General features: G+C 60.6%; 1 protein-coding gene and 1 non-coding gene across 8 annotated transcripts; one reads left to right on the forward strand and one right to left on the reverse strand.

Annotated features, from left to right (window-relative positions):
- The first annotated feature begins 392 nt into the window (after positions 1–392).
- On the forward strand, positions 393–17,485 carry WDR5 (WD repeat domain 5). 7 transcript variants are annotated; one of them, XM_074362632.1, is made up of 15 exons: positions 393–548; positions 1,121–1,197; positions 3,197–3,369; positions 4,105–4,213; positions 4,527–4,600; positions 4,954–5,043; positions 5,221–5,310; positions 5,509–5,592; positions 8,979–9,034; positions 13,289–13,335; positions 15,446–15,521; positions 16,076–16,109; positions 16,295–16,369; positions 16,837–16,924; positions 17,070–17,485. In XM_074362632.1, exons 3-15 carry the CDS (start codon positions 3,289–3,291, stop codon positions 17,168–17,170), a joined length of 1,005 nt encoding a protein of 334 aa, XP_074218733.1. In that variant the 5' UTR covers positions 393–548; positions 1,121–1,197; positions 3,197–3,288; the 3' UTR covers positions 17,171–17,485. The 7 variants fall into 7 exon arrangements, 2 of the variants coding, with proteins under 2 accessions (XP_074218733.1, XP_074218732.1); XR_012506633.1 differs by having other exon boundaries at positions 16,295–16,924; positions 17,070–17,130; XR_012506635.1 differs by having other exon boundaries at positions 1,121–1,196; positions 3,176–3,369; positions 16,295–16,924; positions 17,070–17,130.
- A 4,398-nt stretch (positions 17,486–21,883) lies between these two features.
- On the reverse strand, positions 21,884–22,009 carry LOC123616692 (U6atac minor spliceosomal RNA). Its single transcript, XR_006724706.2, has one exon. It is a non-coding gene; the product is annotated as a U6atac minor spliceosomal RNA (small nuclear RNA).
- Positions 22,010–22,420: the final 411 nt, after the last annotated feature.

Here is a 22,420-nt window from a genome sequence, read left to right on the forward strand (position 1 = left end):
GCCGGCCGGACGCTCTGGACGCGGCAGCCGCCGCTCTCCGGCGTCCGCGACGACGGAGGGACGCGACCCCACGGGTGTCCCATCCCAGAAGAAACGGCAGGGCCCCGCCGCCCCTCAAATCCCGGGGGGAGCTCTGCTTCTCCCTGGGGCGCCGCTGCAGGGCGAGCTCAGGATGTTCTCATTCGAGCGGCGCATCAGCACTTTCCTGTAGGCATCACCATACTTCCGTTTTCAGAAAGTGCTGGAGAAGGGCGGGAACCCGCCGCCTTTGGGGCTAATGCCTTTTAAGCAGGAAGCGCGCTCAGCACACTATCCCTTTAAGGCGTTAAGCCTGGCCGAGGCGTTCTGACCCTCGCCGCTGCCCGTAGCTCCCCTCCGAGAGGCCGGCTTTGTGCGTTTGTCCCGCCCCGCTCGCCCCCGCCCCTCGAGCACGCGCACGCGCACTGCTGGCCCCCGCGCCGCCTAGTCGAGTTCGGCCCGGCTCCCGCCCAGGCGGCGGCCGACGTGAAGCCCCGAGTGCCAGCCCCCGTCCCCTCGCCGTCCGGCAGGTAAGCGGGGGCCGCCTGGCTGGCGGGCGCGTCCGGAGAGCGCGGGGGCCGGGGCGGACGCCCGCGCACCCGAGCCGCCCGCCGACGCACGTGTTCCCGCGGGCCCGGCCCGGGTCCAGCCCCGCCGGGCCTCCCGGCGCAGACGCCCCGCGCCCGCCGCCTCCCTTCCCCGCGCAGCGCTCGGCCCGCCGGCGGCGGCCCCCTCCCCCGACCCGAGCCCGCCGCAGACGGACTCGCACGGACCGCCGCCGAGCCCCGGGGACCCCAGCGCGCAGGTGACAAGCCCCCGGCCCCGGGACTGCGACTTCTTCCTGCAGCCCGCGTGCATCTTCCCTTTGCCTCCAAAGAAAGACCCCAGACCCACTGAGCCATTTAGTGCCTGGATGTGGCTCGCAGACCCCTCTGTCCTCCTCTTGCAGAAACGCCTCCACCCCGGCTTGCTGCTCGCCCCTGGCCCGGGCAGCCAGGCCCCCTCTCTCCCCGAGAGCCCAGGGTCCCAGTCAGGTAGAGCCGTCCTGGGGGGTGTGTACGAGCCTCCCTGTAGCCTTCTCATCCCGTTTCTACCCACCCAGGTCCGTTATCGCACTCTGGCAGGTCCTGTGCTAGACACTGCCTCTAAGGTTGGCCCAGCCCCATAGGAGGCAGGCAGGTAAGCTGCAACCCTAAGCCTGTTTGAGAATCCAGCTGGGGTGAGGAGAGCCAAGTTCCTTCATTCCGTGGGGCTGGCCCGTTCTGTCCTGTCTTCCCACACCAGCGGGCCCAGTCTCTGGGGTAGAGCCCAGAAATTTGCATTTTACAAACAATCTGGGAGAGCACTCATAAGTTTGGGAGGCTCAGCCTTAGATGGTCAGGCCTACCCGGTGCCAGTGCCGAGAGGGGGCGGGGAGCAAGGGCTCAGAGCCCAGCTCCAAATGTTGAGTCAAGAAATAGTGTTTCTCGAAGTTCGGCTGGATTTTTGTGTGTTCCTGTTTTGCTAGCTGAAGGGCCGGGCAGGGATTAGGCCAGGAGGCTGAGCTGGGAGGGGTGGGCCGCCGTGTCTGTAAGACCACCAACTGCATCCCTGACCCTGACCCGAAGGCAGACAGCTTGTGGGAGTCACGCTCCACCTCCTGATGGGTCTTGGTTTTTATTATCAAATCCGGCCTCTGAGCTGCCACTTCCATTCCAGACGGAGGCTCTTCTGTTCCTACTGGTGTTTAGCTAGGGTGGGCCACGGGCTACCCTTCTCTCAGCTCTTGCCGTGGTCTGGCTTCCTCAGACGCTGGGTTCTGTGAAATGGACTTTTCAGCTCTCTTCCTTGGCTCCCCACCCCCCCCAGTGGTCCAGTCCACCAGGGGGAAGGCAGCACTTGGGTTAATTGGCTCGGCCTGGGTGCACTGAAGATAATCACCAAGTAGCTAGCATTCTGAGTACCAGCTTTGTGCCGGCACTTTGTCCCCGGGCGGGTTTACTGACCTGCCCCTCCCCTCCTCCACCCAAGTGCTGGGACTTTAGGTGCTGTGGGATCCATCCGAGGCTGGGATCCCGGCTGCAAGTAATCGGCTGTGGCCCCGCGGCACTCTGCGCAGCTGTGTTGCATCATAATTTCTGTCCCCTCCTCTTGGATGGACAGAGACCTGGAGACGTGTTCTCTGACAGCTTCTGTTTCGCCTTGGTGTGACAAGAAGCCTGTGCAAGCTTCCAGTTTTAAGCACCAAGCCCGAATTTACAATGCATAGACTCATTAGACAGACAGTCGTGCAGCTTCTGGGAGTTGGATGCCTGTGATGTTTGCAGAATGTCCTGGCTGCTCGCCTCAATTGAGTAATGTGTTCCCTTGTTTCAAACTCACCTGGTGTGCTTCTGTGCCGTGTATCCAAGTAACGGAATCTTTCTGTGATAGAGGAAAGCAGTTACTTACTGAGTAGTTCCCGTTTTCAGGCTGAAACCTAATTGAGCTGCAGTCTTTGTCCATCCTCTGCAGTGAGTGTTGCTTGCAGAGTGTCCGTGCGAACTTCAGGCTGCTTCTGCGGAAGGCTGTCTGGTGGGGACTCCAGTGGGCAGGGCTGGCTCTGGTTTGTGCTTTTCGGCCGTGTCTTGTGGTCACCTTGCCAGGGGACCGAGGGCCTTTCTGCTCGTTTGCGTTCTGGAAGCAGCCTTGTGTCTGCAGCCTGCACATGGAGACCTCCAAGCCACCAGGAGGTGTGGGCCCCTAGGGTGAGCTCTCGTGTTTTCAGTGGCTGTTGGCACCGCTGCATCACTGGGATGCACTGGAGGATTGGGATGAGTTCCCAACCTTCTACGCCCTGCAGTTCAGTCTCTTGTAATTTGGCACGTTTGTTTCCTGACAAGAAGAATTTGATCTTTTTATTAAAATGCATCAAGGGCTCTTTGAAGAGAATTGTGTTTTGTTTGTGTGGACTGTGCTGTGTTCCTGGGGACACGTGGGTGACAAAATAGGCGCCCTTGAGGGTGGGTCTCTGACCACAGTGGGTGAGGGCGGCACAGGTCTGAGAGGCATTAGCCTGGAGCTAGGGTGACAGAGTCCTTGGTTCAGAGCAGTAGCTGCTATAGGGCTCAATAAGGTGGTTGGAGGTTTTTCAGTTATTTTTCCTGCAAATTAATTTTTGAAATATGGTTTGTTTATTGGCTTCGGTCCCCCATTGTAGGTTTTGATTAGCAGAGAGCCGTTCCCACGGCGGGGCCTCCACTTGGAGCCGTGAACTCCACCCCGTCTCCCTGCCCGGTGGGCTTCAGAGCCATGGCAACCGAGGAGAAGAAGCCGGAGACCGAGGCCGCCAGAGCACAGCCCACCCCATCATCATCGGCCACGCAGAGCAAGGCGCGTCCTGCGGGCTCCTAGGGGACTGCTGGGGCACTGCCGGGGGACTGCTGGGGCACCGAGGCTGGAAGGGGCTTGGAAATAGTATTTCATGCCCATGAGTCAGTTAAATGTTGCCAGTTGTTATTCCTCGACCACATCCCCAACCAGTGCTGCTTCTGTGCCAGGTCCGGGAATCCTGGCCTGTCACGGGGCGGGGGGCTTCTGTCAGCCACGCAGGTCCTTGGTCTTGATTGGAAGAGTCTCTGTGGGACTCAGAAAACATCTCTGACCGAGGACCCCCGCCCTGGCCCCACCCTCATGTAGACTGCAGGCAGGCCTTTAAGCAAGGGAGCGAGCGTGGTTTGCCGTGGGGGAGGCTGAGCTGGGGTAGGGGCTGCGGAACCGGGGCTGGCGCTGGTGGGGCTTCCGTGGTATGGCCATGTTAGGTGCTGCTTCCAGCCGCGCTGGGGTGGGCGTTGCCTCCAGGGGCCTCCCCTTGCCTGGCAGGATGGGGGGCTGTCTGCGGCGGGGGAGGGGGCTATGGGAGAGGCAGAGTTTGTGAGGGGAGTAACGAGCTCAGGTTAGGCACGTTCAGTCTGAAAGGTGACATCCGGACAGGTGAGAGTTGGAGGAGGTGCTGTCAAAAGACAGGTGTGCGCTTGAGCTCAGGCCTTGGGACTCACATCCAAAGTGGCGATCAGCTGAGTTGGACAGCGGTGGCGACTTTCTGCTGACTGGGACTCTCTCTAACAGCCTACACCTGTGAAACCCAACTACGCTCTAAAATTCACCCTGGCTGGCCACACGAAAGCTGTGTCCTCCGTGAAGTTCAGCCCGAATGGGGAGTGGCTGGCGAGTTCGTGTAGGTGCCGGGACCACGGCTGCGGGAAGAGGCAGGGAGCCCGGGAGGATGGATGGGGGGCCTCGCTTTCTGACCCTCCGCTGCGGCAAGCGGCATGTCCCTTGCTGTGACTGTGCGGAAGTCACTGCCTGTTGAAGTTGTGCCCATGCGACTGTGCGGGGGGGGGGGGGGGCGGGGACCGCTGCTCCCTGTGCGTGGCCGTGTTCGGGGTTCCTGAGGGTTCACATGGCCGCTGGGGCTTGTGTTGAGGGGCAGCCCAGACTGGCCTCTGGATGACCGAAGACCCCCGTTGCTTTTCACACCTTTCTTTCAGCTGCAGATAAGCTCATTAAGATTTGGGGAGCTTATGATGGGAAATTTGAGAAAACCATCTCTGGTCACAAGCTGGTAGGTCTGGGCCCTGCACCCTGGAGCTGCTACTGGACGCTGGGTCGGGGCCATCTCCTGGGCTTGTTGGTTAAGATCTGAGTCCCTCTCACCCCTCCAGTGTTTTGGGTAGTTATTTGTCTCTTGTTTCTCAAGCAAATACTTTGGACGACCTCGGCCGAGTTTCTGCCCAACTGTACGGCATGGCCTAGCCCGCAGAGCAGGCTTTTCCTCGGGGCCTGAGGTCCCGGCCGCATGGTCGGCAGAGCTGGGGGTTCCGAGCGTGGATGGCCTGCTCGTCCATCTTCAGTTGGGCATTGCTGGCTGGGCCCGGTTTGCCCCATCGAGGTGGTGACTGTGTGTCTCGTCCCCAGGGAATATCGGATGTGGCCTGGTCGTCAGATTCCAACCTCCTTGTTTCTGCCTCAGATGACAAAACCCTGAAGATCTGGGACGTGAGCTCGGTGTGTGCCCGACTCCTCCCACGAGGCCTGAGTGGCTGGGGATGCGGGCGGGAGCCAAGTTGGGGAACAGCCTTGCCTGTCGTCAGAGGGGCTCTGCAGCTGTGGTGGGTCCAGCCTGAAGCTGATATTCGGGGAAATGACCGCCGGGAGTGACAGTCTGACAGAACTTTATTGTAGGGGAAGTGTCTGAAAACCCTGAAGGGACACAGTAATTACGTCTTTTGCTGTAACTTCAACCCCCAGTCGAACCTCATCGTCTCAGGCTCGGTGAGCACGCTGGCCTCTCTGGGGGTAGGGGGGTGGGCATCCATCGCGCCGGACGTCCCGGCCCTGTGGTGGGGATGGTGGCTGAGCAGAGTCTCTGTGCTGCTCCTGGGGGCGGCAGTGGCAGGTCTCGGGTTCCAGGAAACCTGTCCTCACCTTTCCTCCCTGTGGAATCACTGTGATGTCCTCTTTTGTCTTCAGTTTGACGAGAGCGTGAGGATATGGGATGTGAAGACGGGCAAGTGCCTCAAGACTTTGCCAGCACATTCGGACCCGGTCTCAGCTGTAAGTCCCTCTGAGCCGTGCGTGTGGCTGGTGTCCCGCTGAGTTCTTGCCGGTCACCCAGCAGTAGAGCGGTGACCAGGGATGGGGCCCTGGGGACCCTGACCGAGAGCTCAAGGCCCTGTGCCCCACGGGAGGGCAGGTGTGCGCGGTGCTGGGGAGGCGCCCTGAACCAAGTCTCATGGGACAGGCAGGCAGCCAGGCCTGGAGGTATGACCGTGGATGAGGTGTGTGGAGTGGAGGTAACTTGAGGGGGGGTGGCCCAGTCGTGGGTGAGACATTGGAGGATGGAGCCCACGAATGCGGTCCGCCTGTGGCGCAGGGCCTGCCGCCTCAGATGCCGAGCGTCGGCGCAGCGTGAACGAGCAGGGGTTAAACTATGCACGGGGCCTAAGTTGCTTTGCATAAAAATGGTCGAAGTATTTCTTTGTTAGCGAAGAGCCTAAGGTGGTTTCTTAGCCAAGTTTGCCTTTTGAAAAGTGGAAGGAATCACGTGTAAACACTTGGTGTGACCGGGCAGATGGTCCTTTCAGGCTCTAAACTTGTGGGGGTGAGCGACTGATAGCGTTTTTTGGCCTCGGAAGTCCAGCTGAGACGGCATGCAGGGCCCCGACCCATTGGGGCCACGTGGGCACTGGCCTCGGGGCAGGGTCCTCGCTGCGCCGCTGTCTAGGCCAGTGCCAGGGGCTCCGGGGAAGGTGGCGGCCACGGGGAGGGTGCTTTGCGGCCCTCCTGGCCCCGTGCCGTCGCTCCTCTGTCCCCCACGGTGGGGACACCGTCCAGCAAGCAACCACGCGAGAGGTGACCGGGAAATGAGCTGGAGCGACAGCTGTGAGTTGAGAGTTCTGTGTTAGGTGGTCAGGTTGGGATTCTCTCTCATGACGGTGCAGGGTCTTTAAAGTCTTTGTTTCTTACAAAAACAGTTTTTAAAAAAGGTTGCGCAGTGTTGCAAGTAGACATTCTCCTGAGCTCCCACCTCGGAGTCAACTGCCAGCAGCTGGCGGTTACCCTTAAAAATGGTTTTTTAACATTTGTGATTTCTAGGATTACCTCCTTTCAGACAGCAGTGGTGCTGCAGCTCCGGGGCGCCCTGCCCCCACTCGTCCCCCTCAGAAAGGCGTCAGGGGCGCCCGCATTGGTGGGCGCACCCCCGGCCAGTCACCCCGAAGGACACGCGGCAGGGAGCGCGGGGAGCGTCTCTGCCGATAGCGCGCGTTTCTGCAGCGGCGCGGCGGGGGCGTGTGCGCGTGCGCGGCCTTCTGGTGGCCCTGTCCCGGGTTCACGCCCTCGGCGCGGGCATCCTGCTGGCTTCGTTCCGCTTCAGTGCAGCTGCTGTCCTGTCGCCTGGATCGCCGCGTCAGTTCTTACCTGAAGCCCCACTGTCCGCTTCGTGCCCCGGCCGCTCATTCACCCACTGTTTCCTGGCCTGGTGCCCCGCGCCCACTCATCTGTTTGCAGGTGTCACCCCCAGACAGCTCAAGCGACTGCTCTTCTGAGTCAAGACCGGGCGTCCCCATGAGGGTCTGGCTCGCTGCCCTCACTGCTCTGCAGCACTGGCTCTCCTGGCCGTCTTCTGGAACGTGGGGAGCGGGCTGTCTTGCTCTCGCCTCTGAGCGCTGGTTGCGAGGGAGAGCCCTGCTGCGTTTGCTGGCGGTGACGTTTGGACGCGGTGGGGAACCAGCAAAGCCTGGAGCTGGGGCCCGTGACAGCTCATTCTCATCTAGCGTGGGGGCTTCGTCAGATGGCGTTTTGCAGATTCAAAGGGATGAATGTGATTAGAATGACTGCTGTGAGTTTTAGAGAAAGTCTCTTTGGGAGGCTAACGAGCACATGGGGAAGGCTGAGTCGTGGCTGCTGTCAGCACCGCCGTGGGAGCGGAATGAGAGCGGGCACAGCCACACTGGCCGCACGCGGCGGCAGCGCCGAGCGCAGGGACCCAGACTGGGGCGGGCCCTGAGTGTGGAACACTGAGGCTTCCAGGTTTCCCACAAAGAAGAACGTGAAGTGTGGTTTTAGTACTTTTCGGTGTTGGCTCCGTGCTGACGTGGTGTCCTGGAGGTGTCCTGGGTTGTGGCCTCTGTCCAGTTCATCTCGCCTGCCGCTGCTCTGCTGAGGCTGCTCAACAGTCCAGGTGGCAGGTGCGGCTCCTCGCGTGCCCCTTGACAGTCCAGGCAGGTGGGCGTCCCCGGCCCAGCCTCTGCTGTGAGTGTGCTGGAAATGCAGATTCTCAGGCCCAGTGCTGGGTCTTCAAAGCCCTCAAGGTGCTTCTGTGCATGTGTGTTTGTCTCGGGGCCACCTGGCAGCGTCTGGAGACATTTTAGGTTGTCACTGCCAGAGGTCCTGGCATCTCGTGAGTCGAGGACAAGGGAGCTGCTACACAGGACAGCCCCTGGCAAAGGAAAGTGTGGCTGCAAGTCGGTGGCGTGAGGTGGAGACGCTGGCCTGGATGGTGGGGCCAGACTGGCTCCCTGGCCCCAAGTGAGTGAACCAGGTGCCCTGCGTGCGGGTTGCCCGGTGGGAAATGCGTCGCTCGCAGCAGGAATCGGGGGTCCACAGCGGGTGTTTGCTGTAAGGAGGCTTATCCTGCCCAGGACGCAGACGCAAGTGGTGGAAATTTATGATGAGCTCTAGCTTCTGACATTGTGGTTCCTTTCGTTTCCACTGAGATTCAGGTGGAAAAAAGAAAGAGGACAAGCCCAGAGGTTAGCCAGTTATGAGGAAGGGACTCATCAGGCTGCCGTTTCTTTATCAGAAGGTCTGTGCACCTGTCCCTGTTGTGGGCGGAGTTAGGCACCCAGATAAAGTAACTGGTGTGAACGTACGGGCCAGCATCGAATTGGCGGGCCTCACCACTTCCCAGGCATGAAGCCTGGCGTCTGGGGCAGCCTGGACCCCGTGCCTGTCCCCTCTGGAAGGCTGGAGCCAGCTCCAGTGTGCCCAGCGGTTGGTGTCTGGGCACTCGGGGCAGTCATCTGGGCGTCCTGCGGTCTGGGAGCACCCAGCGGGCAGGGATGCGTGGCAGAGAGGAAGCACTGGAGTGCGCGAATAACTGGGCGCCTCTCCTGCCGACCTTCCTCTTTCTCGGTGGAAGCCGCACCCTCAGGGCGAGCTTCAGGGCTGGTTTTCTTCCTGGGGTGCAGGCGGTGGTCCGGAAGCAGCCCGACTGCCGCCTGAGGCACCAGGTGCGAGTGAACGTTTTGCCTGTGCTGCTGGTGCGTCTCCAGGAATCTTTGGGGAAACGGCGGGATTTAGCACTCGCTCACAGTGCAGCCGGGTGTGTGCGCCCCCGTCGGGGGGCGTTGGTGAGCGGGAGGGCCCCTGGGGAAGCCGCGGTCTGTGCTGAGGACTTAACAGTGAGTTTCTTTTTTCCTCCCCTCCCTCGCTCTCAGGTTCACTTTAACCGTGACGGATCCTTGATTGTCTCCAGTAGTTACGATGGGCTCTGGTAAGTGGAAACGCTTTCCCGCATCAAGTCCGCACATGTTGGATAAAGGCCCCGCTGCGCTGTTTGTGCCTCTAGTGCTGAGCCTCTGCCCCTAGGAGCTCGTGGCCAGCAGGGGCTGCTGGCAGGTCGCCAGACGCTCAGGACAGCTTGGGGGGAGCAGGTGCCTCAGAGGAAGACTGTAGAGGGGTGGTGAGCGTGGCTGGGAGTGCAGGCTCCTGTCACCAATGAGGCCCCAGGCGGGGAGCCGGGGGCGCTGCTGTCCTGCATGTGGCGCCTGTGGACATCGAGAGGGTCCCGGGCCCGTGGTGCTGGTGGTGAGGTGGGAGGAAGGGGTGAGATGAGGGTCTGCATGGGGGGGCTGGTCACAGCAGAGACCCTGGCCCAAGGAAGGTGAGGGGAGAGCGATGTGGGACGCCGTCTCCTGCAGGACGTCTGTTCAGTCTACGTGGGTGATGCTCGTAGAGCTTGGAGTCTGTAATGCCGGTGTTTTCTGGATTCTTCAGGAGACATGGGGGAAAACGTCCGGGTAGTGTTCAGCTGTGGCTCAGCATGCTGGGTGTAGCGCGCCGGGCGGTGTCTGGGCTGGGAGGGCCGTGTCACGACCCACTCGTTCCCGGGCAGGAGGCGATGCCCCGGCTGAGCGGGCGGCCCAAGTGGGACTTCCCACTACAGGGGAGACAGGAAGTGCACTAGGGACTTATCCACATCTGGCGAACGTAAAGCGAGTAAGAGAAAGCAGAGTGCCAGCGCTCCAGGTCAACGCGGCGCGGGGGGCGTGTAGCTCGCTGGGTTAGCTGTGACCGGCGGGCGGGCGGGCGGGCTGAGCGCCCTCGGGGGCCGTCCGGCGGCGGTGGGGGTAGCTTGGGAGATGGGGACCAGCAGGTGCAAACGGCTCCACACGAAGCAGATCAGCAGGGACCTACCGTAGAGCGCCGGGGCCAGCGTTCAGTACCTTGTAACAACCTGCAGCGGGAAAGAGTCTGAAAAAGAAAATACATGTCTGTAACTGAGCTGTTTTGCTGTAAACCTGAAACTGACACGTTGTAAATCAACTATACTTCAATTAAAAAAAAAGAAATACAAGACCGCGAGCGCCGAGACGCACTGAAGTCTGATTGTGTCTGGATGAAGTGCACGTCTCTGAAAAAGAAAACTAAAAGTGAATTGATGTTGGGAAAAGTAGCTCAAAGAGAGTTAATGATAAAGGAAAAGGGAGACTAAGATCTAAAGTTAAATTCACAGCTCTCAATTATGAGCGCAACACTTTAATCTCTGAACGTAGAAACTTTAAGTGATAAATACGTAAAATATAACGACTGACAGAAAGTGGGTAAGAAAACATGTACAAACACATTTGCAAATAAAATTTCTTCTTAATTAGAAAAGAAGAAAATTAAAGAGAGGCTGTCAGGTTTGGGTTTAAAACCCTTCCGACTCTCCGTTGTCTTCCAGCAGCACAGCTGAGGCAGAGCGCTCAGGGGGCCTGGGGTAGAGGGGCCGTGAGTGGTGTCGGGCGGGTCCGGAGCAGAAGGGGGACTGACCTGGGGGACCGGGATGAACCAGGCAGAGCTCACGGACCCACCCACGTAGAGAGCGCAGCCCTGGAGATGCGGCCGAGAACTAGGGGTTTACGGGGCACGAACACGTCCCGTGCGGCAGTGAGTGTGCCGCTGAGCCGCGAAGGAGGCCGTGGGGCTCCGCGGGTCCGAGCGCTGCCACGCTGTGTGTTTGCCACTCAGGAGGAGTGGCCCGTGTGCGGTGAACAGAGAAGGTCTGTTTTCTTGAGAGTGCGGGACAGCCTCAGGGTTGCTCGTGGACTGGCTCTAAAAGCTCTGTGAAGAAGCTGAAAGAGAAGAAGCCCGCCAAAAAATGTAGGTGCAAACTTACCAAGTTCAAAGATAAGAAAGGGAGAAACGTAGGAAAGTAAAATAAGCTGTGCTCTTAGTAAAGCAGTTCGTCTAGGAGCCGAAGCAAGGAGAGAGCAGGAGACGGGGGCGGGGGGGGCGCCGGGGGTGGGGGGCTGGCCCACCTCTGAGCAGGACGTGTAGACCGGGCTGAATCCACATTTCCTAAACTGAGGGAGGGGGTCACGCGGCAGAGACGGAGACAGGTGAGCAAAGGTCGGGTTTTGCCCTGGACCCGAGTAAGGAGCAGAGCCTTAAGGCTGCTGAAACTGTTCAGACCACAGCACGAGACGGAGAGCCCCGGGTCACCTCTGGAGCCAGCATGACCTCACCCCCAAGCTTTGCTGCTGGTCCAGAAAAGAAAGCCAGAGGAAGCTTGATGTCAGCATTGGCAGGAGAGCATTACAGACAGTCTGGTGGTGGCTGGAAAAGTAGGATTCTGTCCCCGGGGGCTCCCGCACCCTGAGAGGACGGTAATAACGTACCTGACACGGGAGGTGGATCATTGCATGATTACACCAGCACACGTCAGACAGGCACCTGGTAGAATCCCGCGGCCATTCCTAGTAAAAACTGCAGCAAAATAGGCCGATACTGTCTTTTAAAGAAACGTCTAAGAAACGTGTGACAGGCGGTGCCGTGCTCAGTGCGCTTCTGCTGGAGCTGGGAGCAGACAGGCCCGCCCGCGCCCTCAGCTGCTCAGCGCCGTTGGGGCCCCCGTCACCGCGACCGGAGGTGACAGTGACTGAGCGCTGGGCAGAGGCGTGTCTGTGTAGGTGGCACAGGGTGCGCTCTGTGGAGTTAAAACTACCGACGCTTCACAGCCGTGGACTCATTTAGCCCTCAGGACAGCCCCGCAACGCGGGTACAGGGTGGTCGCCGTCCCCGCACCGCAGCAGGGAGACGGAGGCCGGAATGAGCACCTGCCCGCCGTCCCTTGATGGGGTCTGAGGTCTGGGTATGTCGGGCTCGGAACCGGCTCCGAGCCACCGGGCCCTGCCAGCTACGGAACAGGGAGGTCGGTGTTGAAAACTGACAGTTCCTCTCTCTCCTGGGAGTTACCAGAGAGCAGAAGGGAACCAGGCTCCCTCTGTAACAGTCACCAGACCTTAGGGCACTTGGAGCACGGCTACGAGAGAGGGCAGGTCCCGTAGGGCGGACGTGGTAACATGTAACTGAGGGACACAGAGCCCAGAGGGAGGGGCAGGGACCCGGCGCGTTCATGTCCTGGGCTGATACTTGTGAGCCGTTCCATTTAGACCCTTCCACCTACACAAAATGGAGTTAAAACTCTCAGCAGCGTAGCTGAGCTCTCGGGGTCGGGGTGTAGCTCAGTGGTGGAGCTCAGGCTTAGCACGCACGAGGTGCTGGGTTCTGTCCCCGGTACCTCCATTAAATAATAAATAAATCTAATTACCCCCCACCAAAGAAAACAAAAGGAAAAATATTGAACAGAGAAGAGGGGTGAGGATTGTTTCTGGGTGTCCAAACCTGAGGCACTGTCAGTGCACCTGCCGATGGGCAAGGACTTGGGAGGACGGCCGCCTAGGTGGGGCGGGGTGGGGCGGGAGTCACTCCCCGAGGGGGGCCTTGTTGTGGCAATAAGCAGACGTGGAGAGACCCGCCCCAGTAATGGTACTGGGGCGTTGAGATTTGTCCCGAGTGAGGGCGTGCAGAGCAGGTGGGGGGAGATGCGAGAGGTGACACGGGGACACCTGTGCGCTCTTACCTGTGAAATGCGTGTGCCCTCGACCCTGCGCCCCTTTGCTGGAAACCCGCTATGGACGCGCCTGCACCGATACACGTGAGGGCGCTCCAGACGGGGCGTAGGGGCAGAAATCACAGAAACAGCGGGCGTCGGAGCAGCGCGACGCCCGCACGTCCGCTGGGGCAGTGGCTCCTTGAATGAGCCCTCTTGCCCCTAAAGTAGAGGATGCCACAGCAGTGCGCACGGTGTCCTGTGGCTATGAAAACCCTCTCCCCCGGGGGTCGTGCGCCCGGCACGTTTGTGTGGAGGGACCTGCAAGGAGGGAGGCTGGCGGTGGGCCGGGGGGAGGGTGGCCCGGGGGGGGGCGGGGGGAGGGTGGCCTGGGGGTGGGCCGGGGGGGCGGGGGGCAGACACTTCCTCCTCGTGGTTCCACCTGTTGCGCTCACGGTAGAGGAGGTCAGAGCACTGACGTAGCCTGCGTGTGCGTGTGTGTGTGCCCCCCCTGTGAGTGAGCAGATGGAGTGTCGTAACTGAAAAATGAGACGAGTTGTGTGTCAGTCCTGAAATGCACTCGAATCAGAGCTGGAGAACTACTTGTGGTCACTTGCTTCTTAAAATCATGTTGTCTTTCTTGCTTTGCAGTCGGATCTGGGACACCGCCTCGGGCCAGTGCTTGAAGACGCTGATCGGTGAGTCTGCTGGCCTTGTCCTCCAAGGGGCGTCAGGGGGTCCGCTGTGCGGGCTCCTCCCGCACTCTTCCCGCCCTCCATCTTCTGTGGTTTTCTGGAAGCCTCCCTCCCTGTCCCAGACCTGCTCCCTGGGGGAAATCCTCCTCTCGATCATCCCCCACCACTGGCTCCTTCCTGGCTGACTCTGCCGTCCAGCCTCCCCTGGGGCTGCCCGGCCGCGTCCTCTGAAGGACCCGTGAGCCCCTGGGACTCTGCCTGTGCTCAGCAGACCCATGTCTCCCTCCCCGGCCTGGGGGACTCTCCGCTCAGGTTGTTCCTTGAGCAGATGGGTGGAGCCCCAGCCCCTAGGACCCTGTCTGCTGGGAGTGCCTCAGGTGGGCGGGGAGGATGGGGGAGAGGCACCAAGGTCTTAAAGACATGGTAGACTGTGCCTTGTGGGGGAGGGGAGGCTGGGACGAGATGGAAAGACAGCCCCGCCTCGGCATGGTGTGTGTGGGGCTGGAGGGAGGGGGATTGGCCCCCCCGCGGCCTTGGGCCTGTGAGGGTAACAGGGAGGTACAGAGCCCTGGAAGGGCTGAGTCAGGAGAGCAGAGAAGGCCCGCCCCCTCAAGTCCGCCTGGAAGGGCTTTGCTGCTGCAGGTGGGCTCCGCGAGAGAGGAGGGGACAGGGCACAGGGGCATAGAACACAGAACCGCCGCAGGCCAGGTGGGCTGTCCCCTGTCCTGGAGGCCGGAAGTCCAGGATTGAGTCACCTCGTTCCAACTTACGCCCCCTTTAAGGGCCTCTGGGCTGATGGAGCTGCAGCCTGAGGTGCCTGGGTTGGGCCTCAACGTGAGAATTTGGGGCAGGACACATTTTAGCCCCTAACAGTGGCCTTGTGGTTCTCTTGGTCTACAAGGCCACCCTCCTGGGGCTTACCTTTACTCCTGACAGCGACATCGCCCCTTGGCTGTCAGTGCAGCCATCTCTGCCTGGCGGGTGGGGTGTGTCCTTGGCTGTCAGTGCCCAGCACGGGCTCAGCTGTGTTACCGCACGTGATCCTTGCAGCCACCACGCAGCTGGGCAGGAAGCTGGTGCCCAGAGAGGTTAACAGCCAGCCAGCAGCCAACAGCCTGGGGTCAGGACTGGAGCCCAGGCAGGGCAGAGTCAGGATGGAAGGGGTGGCGGCGTTGTCTCTGTCCCGTTTCTAACTTGAGGTCTCGGGACGTCGGCAGCTGAGTCCTGAGATGCTTTGCTGAAGGAGCTCGGGGATAGATCTGGCGCTGCCTCCTTTTCCAAGCTTCGGGGAGGCCCCCTGCACGGCCCTGCTCTCCGGGGGCAGGGACCTGCACGGCCTCACGCCTTCTCCTGTGCCTTTCCAGTGTCTGGGACCAGTCAGAGGGAGCAGAGGCCCCCGGTGCGCGGGAGGCAGGCCTGGGTCCCCCGAGGTGGTAATGCGGGGTTCGCTCTTCCCGGTGTGCGGGACACACAGCCTCACCTGCTCCCACACCAGGGTGCACACTGGCTCCTCACTCAGGCTGGGGTTCCCCCCCCCCCCCACCGCCCCGGCGTGAGGACTGGGGCTGTCATGTGGCCAAGATGCTTTCTGAATGTGCAGCTCCCTCCCCAGCCGTTCAAGGAGGGTGATGGCTCTGACCCGCGTCCACGCGGCTGCCCGGGTGTGCCCTCAGCCTGAGTGTCAGAAGCGAAGGTGCGGGTGTGACATCACGAGAGGGGTTTCTGGGGACTGTTACGCATCTCCTGCTGTAACAGGCAACAGGAAAATACCCGAGGTAGTTCACCCAGGCCACTTTTTTCTCAGTGGAAGTAGTTTCTGAGTTTCGCTGGGTCTTTGTAAACTCTCCCATGAGGACATCCGTCCTGGAGCCCCTCCCTTGCTGTGTCGAAGAGGGAAGGCCCGGCCGATTGGCTGCAGGGCTTTTGCTCCGAAGCCCTCGTGTCATGGGGTCCCCGGGAGAGCTGGCTCACGCTGGCACCAGTGATGGGTGCTGGAGGGGCGGTGTTGGCACAGTGGCGATGGTCTCGCTGGGCAGCCTGGTGGGGGAGCTGCCGTCCCTGCTCCCCAGGCAGAGCCAGGGCCCGCGTGCAGCCATTTCTGTGCTCCATGCAGATGACGACAACCCTCCCGTGTCCTTCGTGAAGTTCTCTCCGAATGGCAAGTACATCCTGGCCGCGACCTTGGACAAGTAAGTGATCCTGTCCGTGTGGGTGGGCGTGAAAGGAGGTTCTCTCCAGAGGGCTTCCGGCCGGGCGCCACTCACTTGGGGGGCCCAGTCTCAGGCCTTGTGCTCCGTGCTCACTGTGGTCACTGTGGCCAGGTCTCCTGTCTGAGGGGGTGGTGGGCACGGAGGCCTTGAGGTGCTCCCCGATCTGCCCCGGCCTCTCCTCCCCGACAAGCTTCAGGGAAGATGTCACTGGCTGTCGGCCGCCCTCTGGGAGGTTGGTGGCGCTCGGCCTCCCTGTGGGCTGGGGGCTCGCGGGGTCGGCCCCCGTGGGAGGAGGAGAGAGTAGCCACTGAAACATATTCTGGCCGTGTCTGGAGCAGGACCTCCCACGTCCCCTTCTAGTGGAGATGAGGACTCTACTGGCCCAGGGGACACCCAGCAGCTTCTTTCACAAAAGTGTCTTCGAAGGACACGTGCCCGGGGCTCCCGTGCTCTGCTCCCCAGTGTCCCCAGGTCCTGGGGGAGGGATGAGCGGGGACAGGCGAGAGCACGCTGACCCGCCCTCTGCCTTGCAGCACGCTGAAGCTCTGGGACTACAGCAAAGGGAAGGTGAGCAGCGTGGGCGGGCGGGGCTTCCTGGCATCCGTCTGGTGCAAGTTTCCCCAGACTCGGGCTCTGGCGAGCTGGCTGGGCAGGGCTGGGCCAGGCTGGGCCGGGCATTGGGTCGGCTGCAGGGTGCTGGCGAGGGTCAGCCAGTGCGGCCGTCCTGACCGCAGGCGGCCCCCGCCTTTCAGTGTCTGAAGACATACACGGGCCACAAGAATGAGAAGTACTGCATATTCGCTAATTTCTCTGTCACTGGCGGGAAGGTACGTGTCTCCCATCCCCACAGACGGGCGCTTCACTCTCAGCGACGCTTCTGGTTGTTAAGTGAACGAAGTCACACTTTGCACAGTACCGGTGACTATCCCTCGCTTGTGGGACGTCCTGTCACATCTGGCCCCTCTGTCCAGCAGAGGCCCTGCGCTGCGGTGCCGCGGCGGTGTTCTGGCGCTGGGTCCCGACAGGCCGTGTCTCCCCGCCTGACCCTCCCGCTCTAAGGAGTAGGTGGTGCCGTGCGGCCGAGCTTAAGTGACGGCAAACTTAGAACCTGCTGATTTGAGAAACCAGTTTACGCCCGGAAGCCGCCCCGAGGCGCAGCAGAGCCGATGGGTGGCCGGGGTGGAGGGGGCGTCCTGGAGGGGAGAGAAGCCGGGGGCTGTGACCTCCCCAACGTGGGGCAGATGTGCATCCGTTTCCCACGGCCCTGACCCCGTGTCCCCGCTGCTGTGGCCAGTGGATCGTGTCGGGTTCGGAGGACAACCTGGTGTACATTTGGAACCTGCAGACGAAGGAGATTGTGCAGAAGTTACAGGGCCACACAGGTGAGCTCCCAGCATCCCGGCCTGTTGCCTCCGGCTGGCCCACCGGCTAGTGTGCTGAACGCACAGTGGGTGGGCTCCCGGCGGAGGGGGCGGGTCTGGAGCGAGCTGGTCGGAGGAGGCCCTGCTGGTGACTGTCTGCTTTCAGATGTGGTCATCTCGACGGCGTGCCACCCGACGGAGAACATCATCGCCTCGGCCGCGCTGGAAAACGACAAGACCATCAAGCTGTGGAAGAGCGACTGCTAGGCAGGGGGGCGGGGCCTGGCCGGGGGCGGGGCCTGGCTGGGGCGGGGCCGGGCCCGGGCTGGGGTGGCGTGGTGCGGTCCCCGGGCTCCCCTCGTCCAGGCGTCCAGGCGTGGGGACCCGGCAGCCCTGGCCTGAGCCGCCTCTGAAGAGGACTTGGCGGAGGGGCGTGTCCGCCACCAGCAGGTTCCCCGAGTGGCTGGTGGCGTTTCTTGCCAGTTCCTCTCGCGCCGTCTGCGAAGCGTTCCTAGTCTGTATTGTGTTCAGAGTCGACAAAAGTTTTTAATTTTTTATTACAAAAAGGTGACGTTCAACTTAGCACGAGTTGTGTTTTTTTCCAGTAACCGTTCTGTGCCGGTTCTGAGGATTTGTTACCTGGTGCAGGCGCTGGGACCCGGTGCCGCCTGGGGCTGTGGCCCGGCCTCGCCTCCCTTCCCTCCGCAGGGCCGCCCCCTCGTCTGCTGGGCAGATGGTCGGGCCCGCGGTTCTCTGTCCTCGCGTCCTGCCTGCGGCGGTGGCCGGTGTGTGCGGAGTCTTTCTGGAAAACCCCGAGCCCGGGGGTTCCGCCCGTCGTGTAGAGGCCTTTCGCGTTCGGGGCGAGGCGGCCGCGCTCAGCCCCCGTCTGTCTCCCGAAGCCCGCGCGGCGGAGGTAGGAGTGTGTGCGTGCGGCGGCAGCTGAGCTCTCGCAAAGCCTGTCTTCTCTTGGCTTCTTTGTGAAGTCTCCCAGTTGGCAGGAGGGTGGAAGAGTTTTCTCAGAAGGTGGGCGGCTCGCCCGCCTCATCCTGCGGAGCCTGGGCCGCAGAGGACCAGGCCGACGCCCTGCAGGTTACCAGCGTCTGGGCGCGGGCGCAGGAAGGAGGCGGGGCTCCGACTTGAACAGGAGCCCGGGACCCCGATAGGTCCTGCTGGTGTCGCAGAGCTGGCGAGGGTGCGCGGGGCCCTCGTCGGGGGGGCGCAGGCTGGTGCCCACCTCTGATGCCACCTCAGGAGCCGCGGCTGGGAGCTGGCCGTCTGCACCTGTCTGTCCCCCGGCGTCTCTACCCGCTCAGCCGTGGCCCCTGAAGCGTCATGCTGCCTGTGCTGGGAGCCAGGGTGTGGACACGGGGCTGCAAGGCAGCGCTGACAGGCAGCTGCCGCCGGGCCAGAGGACCCTCCCTGCAGGGCTCTGATCCCGTCTGCACCCCGAGAGCTTGGCAGTGGAGGCCAGTGCATTGTGGACAGGCCCCAGAAGGTGTGGGTGGCCACATCCCTGCCTGGGCCAGGGGGCGGCCGGGCCAGTTCTCAGGCTCTGGGTTTGCAGGGGGTGTCCGTCCCTAGTCGGAGGCGCAGCGTGTACCTCGGCCTGCCCTGCCTTTCCCTGGGTCCCGAGTGCAGGGACACAGCCTGCAGGTGGAGGGGCCGCCCTCTACAGGCTTCCCGGACCCTCCAGTGGCCCTTGTCACACAGTGACAGTTACAGACGCATCTGTAACTGTCCTGGGGAAGCAGACGTCCAGACGGGTCGGCCGTTCTAGAAGCTGGTTGCTCCTGTGGCAAGGACCCCGCGGGTGCAGCGTGGCTGGACGGGAGGTGCTGGGACCCAGGTCAGCGCAGCAGTGGCTTGGCTTCAGGATTTCCTGAAATGTTGAGGTTCTTTGGGTTTTGTCGGTTCTGGTGTTGAGCTCGCCCTGGGAGGAGGGGGTGTGTGTGCAGAGCACCGTGTCCTGGAATATAGTTTATTTTTTTTACATGTGAATTCTCTGTTGTAGATTTATGTAAAGATACATCCTCTTTGAAAATAAAGAATTTCCTGTCTTGTAATTGTGTCCGGTAAGAACTGTTCGTCTTCCTCAGCACGTGGCTGTTACCGCCTGGGCAGTGGGCCGGCTCAGGCGGGCTGCTCAGGCTCGGCGGTGCCACGGGCCCGCGTGCTCTGGCGGGAAGTTCTTGGTTTTGTCAAAATACCTTTTTCTTACTATGAAAATTACACATTGTGCTCATTATCAACAGTGTAAGAAAATAGGCGGAGACAATAAATCACCCGGTTTCCTCCTACCACTAACGTTCTGGGGATGAGCTGGTATTTTAAAAACAAAACCTTTTTATTATGGAACATTTCTGACATATGAAAGTGGGGAAAATCCCTGGGTCCTGTCATCCAACTTCAAAACCTTTTAATGATGTTCCTCCTTGGTTATTTCAGTGTAAATCCCAGATGTTTTATAATTTAAGCCGTGAATGCAGTGTGTCTCTAAAATTCTCCCACAGCATTACCACAGCACCATCTTCACAGTTGAAATACCAGTTCTGTAACCAGATACCTGAGGTCCAGTTTTCCGCAGTTGTCTTCGCATCTGACGTGTCTGTTCCGTGCACGCACACGCGGTGCTGGTGTGAACCGGGACCCCAGCAAAGCCCCTGCCTGCACTGGCTTGATCTCCGGGGTCCCCCTGTTTCTCCCTTGGTGTCTCCGTGGAGCCTAGTCTCTTGTCCCTTAGGCTCCCATCTGGGTTTGCCGCTTGCACCTCCGGGGGCTGCTGACCGCCGTCCTGTCTCGGTTCAGTGTCCCCATGGGTGGACTGTTGGATTTTTAAATCGTTGGTTGGGTTGCTTCAATTTAACTTGACATTTTTTCTGGGTCCTTAAATGAGCACTTCATTTAAAACTTACAGCAGTTTGCGCTGGACTGGGAGGGGGAAACGCTCTCTGAACCCTGTGGGCTGTTTTTCTGGGGACTTCCGTCCACGGAACTGTAAGGGCATCCATGGAACACAGGCATGTGCTCCCTCCTGGCGCGGCCTGTTCTGGAGCCTGTGAGGAGGGCACTTGAAGCAGGATGCTTGGCCGTGGGGCTGCGATGCATCTGCCTCCTGGGCACCGCTGGCCCCTCCGGGGAGACCCTGGGCCCGGCACCAGGTGGACTTGGGGTGGGCAGGGGGCAGGAGCGGGGCGATGGGGGCAGCAACAGCGTGAGACAGTCGTGACTCGCACAGATAAAATGCACACTTGCCAGCGGCTTTACTTGGGAAACCTGTAAGGTGTCAGGACCAGTTCAAAGGAGAGCTCAAGTCCCACACTCACGCAGGCACACAGGACCCCTGGAATGAGTTTGCAAATGGATTTAAAACTGGTACAAAAAATCCACAGGGCACTCATCAGTCACATGCCACTGGGCAGTTCGGCGTTTCTGTGGAGAAGAATCTGACAGCCTGGAGTGCAGCTGGTAAAACGGCTCTGAGACACCAAGGTGGTAGGGCCAGCACAGCGCCTGCCCTGGGCAGCTGGCCCTTCTAGCTGCGCCTGTTTCAAGGGCACATGTTTTGTCTGGATAGTGACAGTCAGTCAGACTACTCCAAAAGGTTGGGGCACAAGGAAGGAGAGAGGGTTCCAGTGAGGCCTTAAGGAAGTGCGGGGTCACCGGGCAGCCACAGGGCAGGGGCCCGCGTGCTGTTTCAGTCCCCCTGCTCCCAAACACTGGGCTCAGGCCTCAGGCCTGACTTGCATCTCTGTCCACTCCCTCCTACGTGGCCCTACCAGCCTCATGGCTTTAAAGTGGCCGATGTGCTGCAAGTCTCAGTGTTAGATCTGACGCCCAGAACTGCTCCTGCATTCGGCCTCCCTCAGAGGGACCGGACACTCCCGTCGCTGTGTCGGCAAGTCCCGCTGGCCTTGAACATCTCCGGAATGACCACTTCTCAGCCCCCGGACCAGCCCCAGGCGTTTCTCCCACCGGCTCCAGCCTTGCCCTCTGACTGCTCTTGGCGTGGCTGCCAGAGGGATGCTGTTAGAGCCCATGGGGCCTTGGCCTCGCCCTCGGGAATTCTTCCTGGTCTCCCCTCACTGAGAACAGTACTCAAGTCCCCAGGGCCCTGGCCAGTAGCCCTTGTGCCCTGGCCTAGCCCCTCCCCACTCCTCCAGCCACAGAGCCTTTGCACGTGCCTTTCTCCATCTGGAACATTCTCCCATAGGGCCCCATGGCTGCTCCCTCCCTCCAGTCTTGACTCAGGGCATCTTAGACCTTGCTTTCCCTTACCCCCCCCCACCCCCCGGTGTGAGGACTCCACCACCACCCCCCTGCGCCTGCCCTGCTCCCTCCACAGAGGTCACCTCCTTCGGGCTTGTCCGCTAAGGCTCTAGAATGGTCCAGGATGTGACCTGACCTCCGGGAGCAGGGGTCCTCTCTGTGCCCGGGCCAGGGCACCACGGAGGGTGGCGATTCAGTTACTATTGGTCCCGAGTGTTGAACGAAAAGTCTTTCAGCTTTTAAGAGGCCTCGAATCTCTGTGATGCTGGAAAGATGCAAGTGGAAACCTCTGAAGCCAGGAAGGCCTCAGACCACAGCCACTTGCGGACCTAGTCTGACTGTCCCAGGTCCACCTGGCCGCACCTGCCCCGCTCCCAGGCTCAGACGTACCTACGCGAGATGTAAGCCATCTGCTGTCCCACCCCGACCCTGCCCCCCACTCTCCGGGGCCGCGGATGAGGAGGTGAAGGCACACCTGCCGCAGGTGCGGTGACGCGGATGCAAGAAGGCTGCGATCCACTTTTTATCGTGAAAAATGCCAAGCAGCTCAGAGAGCGGAGAAGGGAGAGTTGCACGCGTTTATCCACAGCCGTGCCTGTGCACCCGGACGTGTCGCGCCGACGCATCGGAGCGCCCACGGGTATCACACGTCCGTGTGTTTGCACAACCGCGAGCCAAACACCCCTGGCCCCACTAGGACGAAAAAGGAAAAAGAGAAAACGATGGTTAGATGCCACGAAGTAGGTGGCAATGCCTTAACCGTATGCGTGTTGTCAGGCCCGAGGGCCTCTTCCATCCTTGTCAAGGGGAGTGCTAACCTTCTCTCCTTTCATACAACACGTCTTGCGCCTCGCGCGCTCGCTATTTAAGGGCCCGCAAGCGCGCCGCTTTTCGCTTACGTCGACTTCGGTCTGGTCCTCAGATACACTAGGGGAAGCGGCTGCATCCAGCGGGGACCGGCGACTATACCTACTCTAAATAGCTTATTTTTTTAGCTTAAATTTAAAAAAATTTTATTTTTGTGCTTTAACATATTCATAAAACCAGCCAATCAGAGGCTGCGAGGAATACCCGGAAATCCCTAACGTCCCTCAGAAAAATAAATTCCCCCGGAAACAAAACAGCGCCGCCGCACACTTCCTACAGCGACACGCCTCGCGGACTGTCAGGAAATGTCTCGGAACTTTCTGCGGAAATGGAAGTGGTCTGTACGAATCAGAGGACGAGGAAGGAAGATCCACTCCACGGACT

The sequence above is a fragment of the Camelus bactrianus genome, chromosome 4, assembly GCF_048773025.1.
Source record: "Camelus bactrianus isolate YW-2024 breed Bactrian camel chromosome 4, ASM4877302v1, whole genome shotgun sequence".
NCBI classification, from domain to species: Eukaryota; Metazoa; Chordata; class Mammalia; order Artiodactyla; family Camelidae; genus Camelus; species Camelus bactrianus.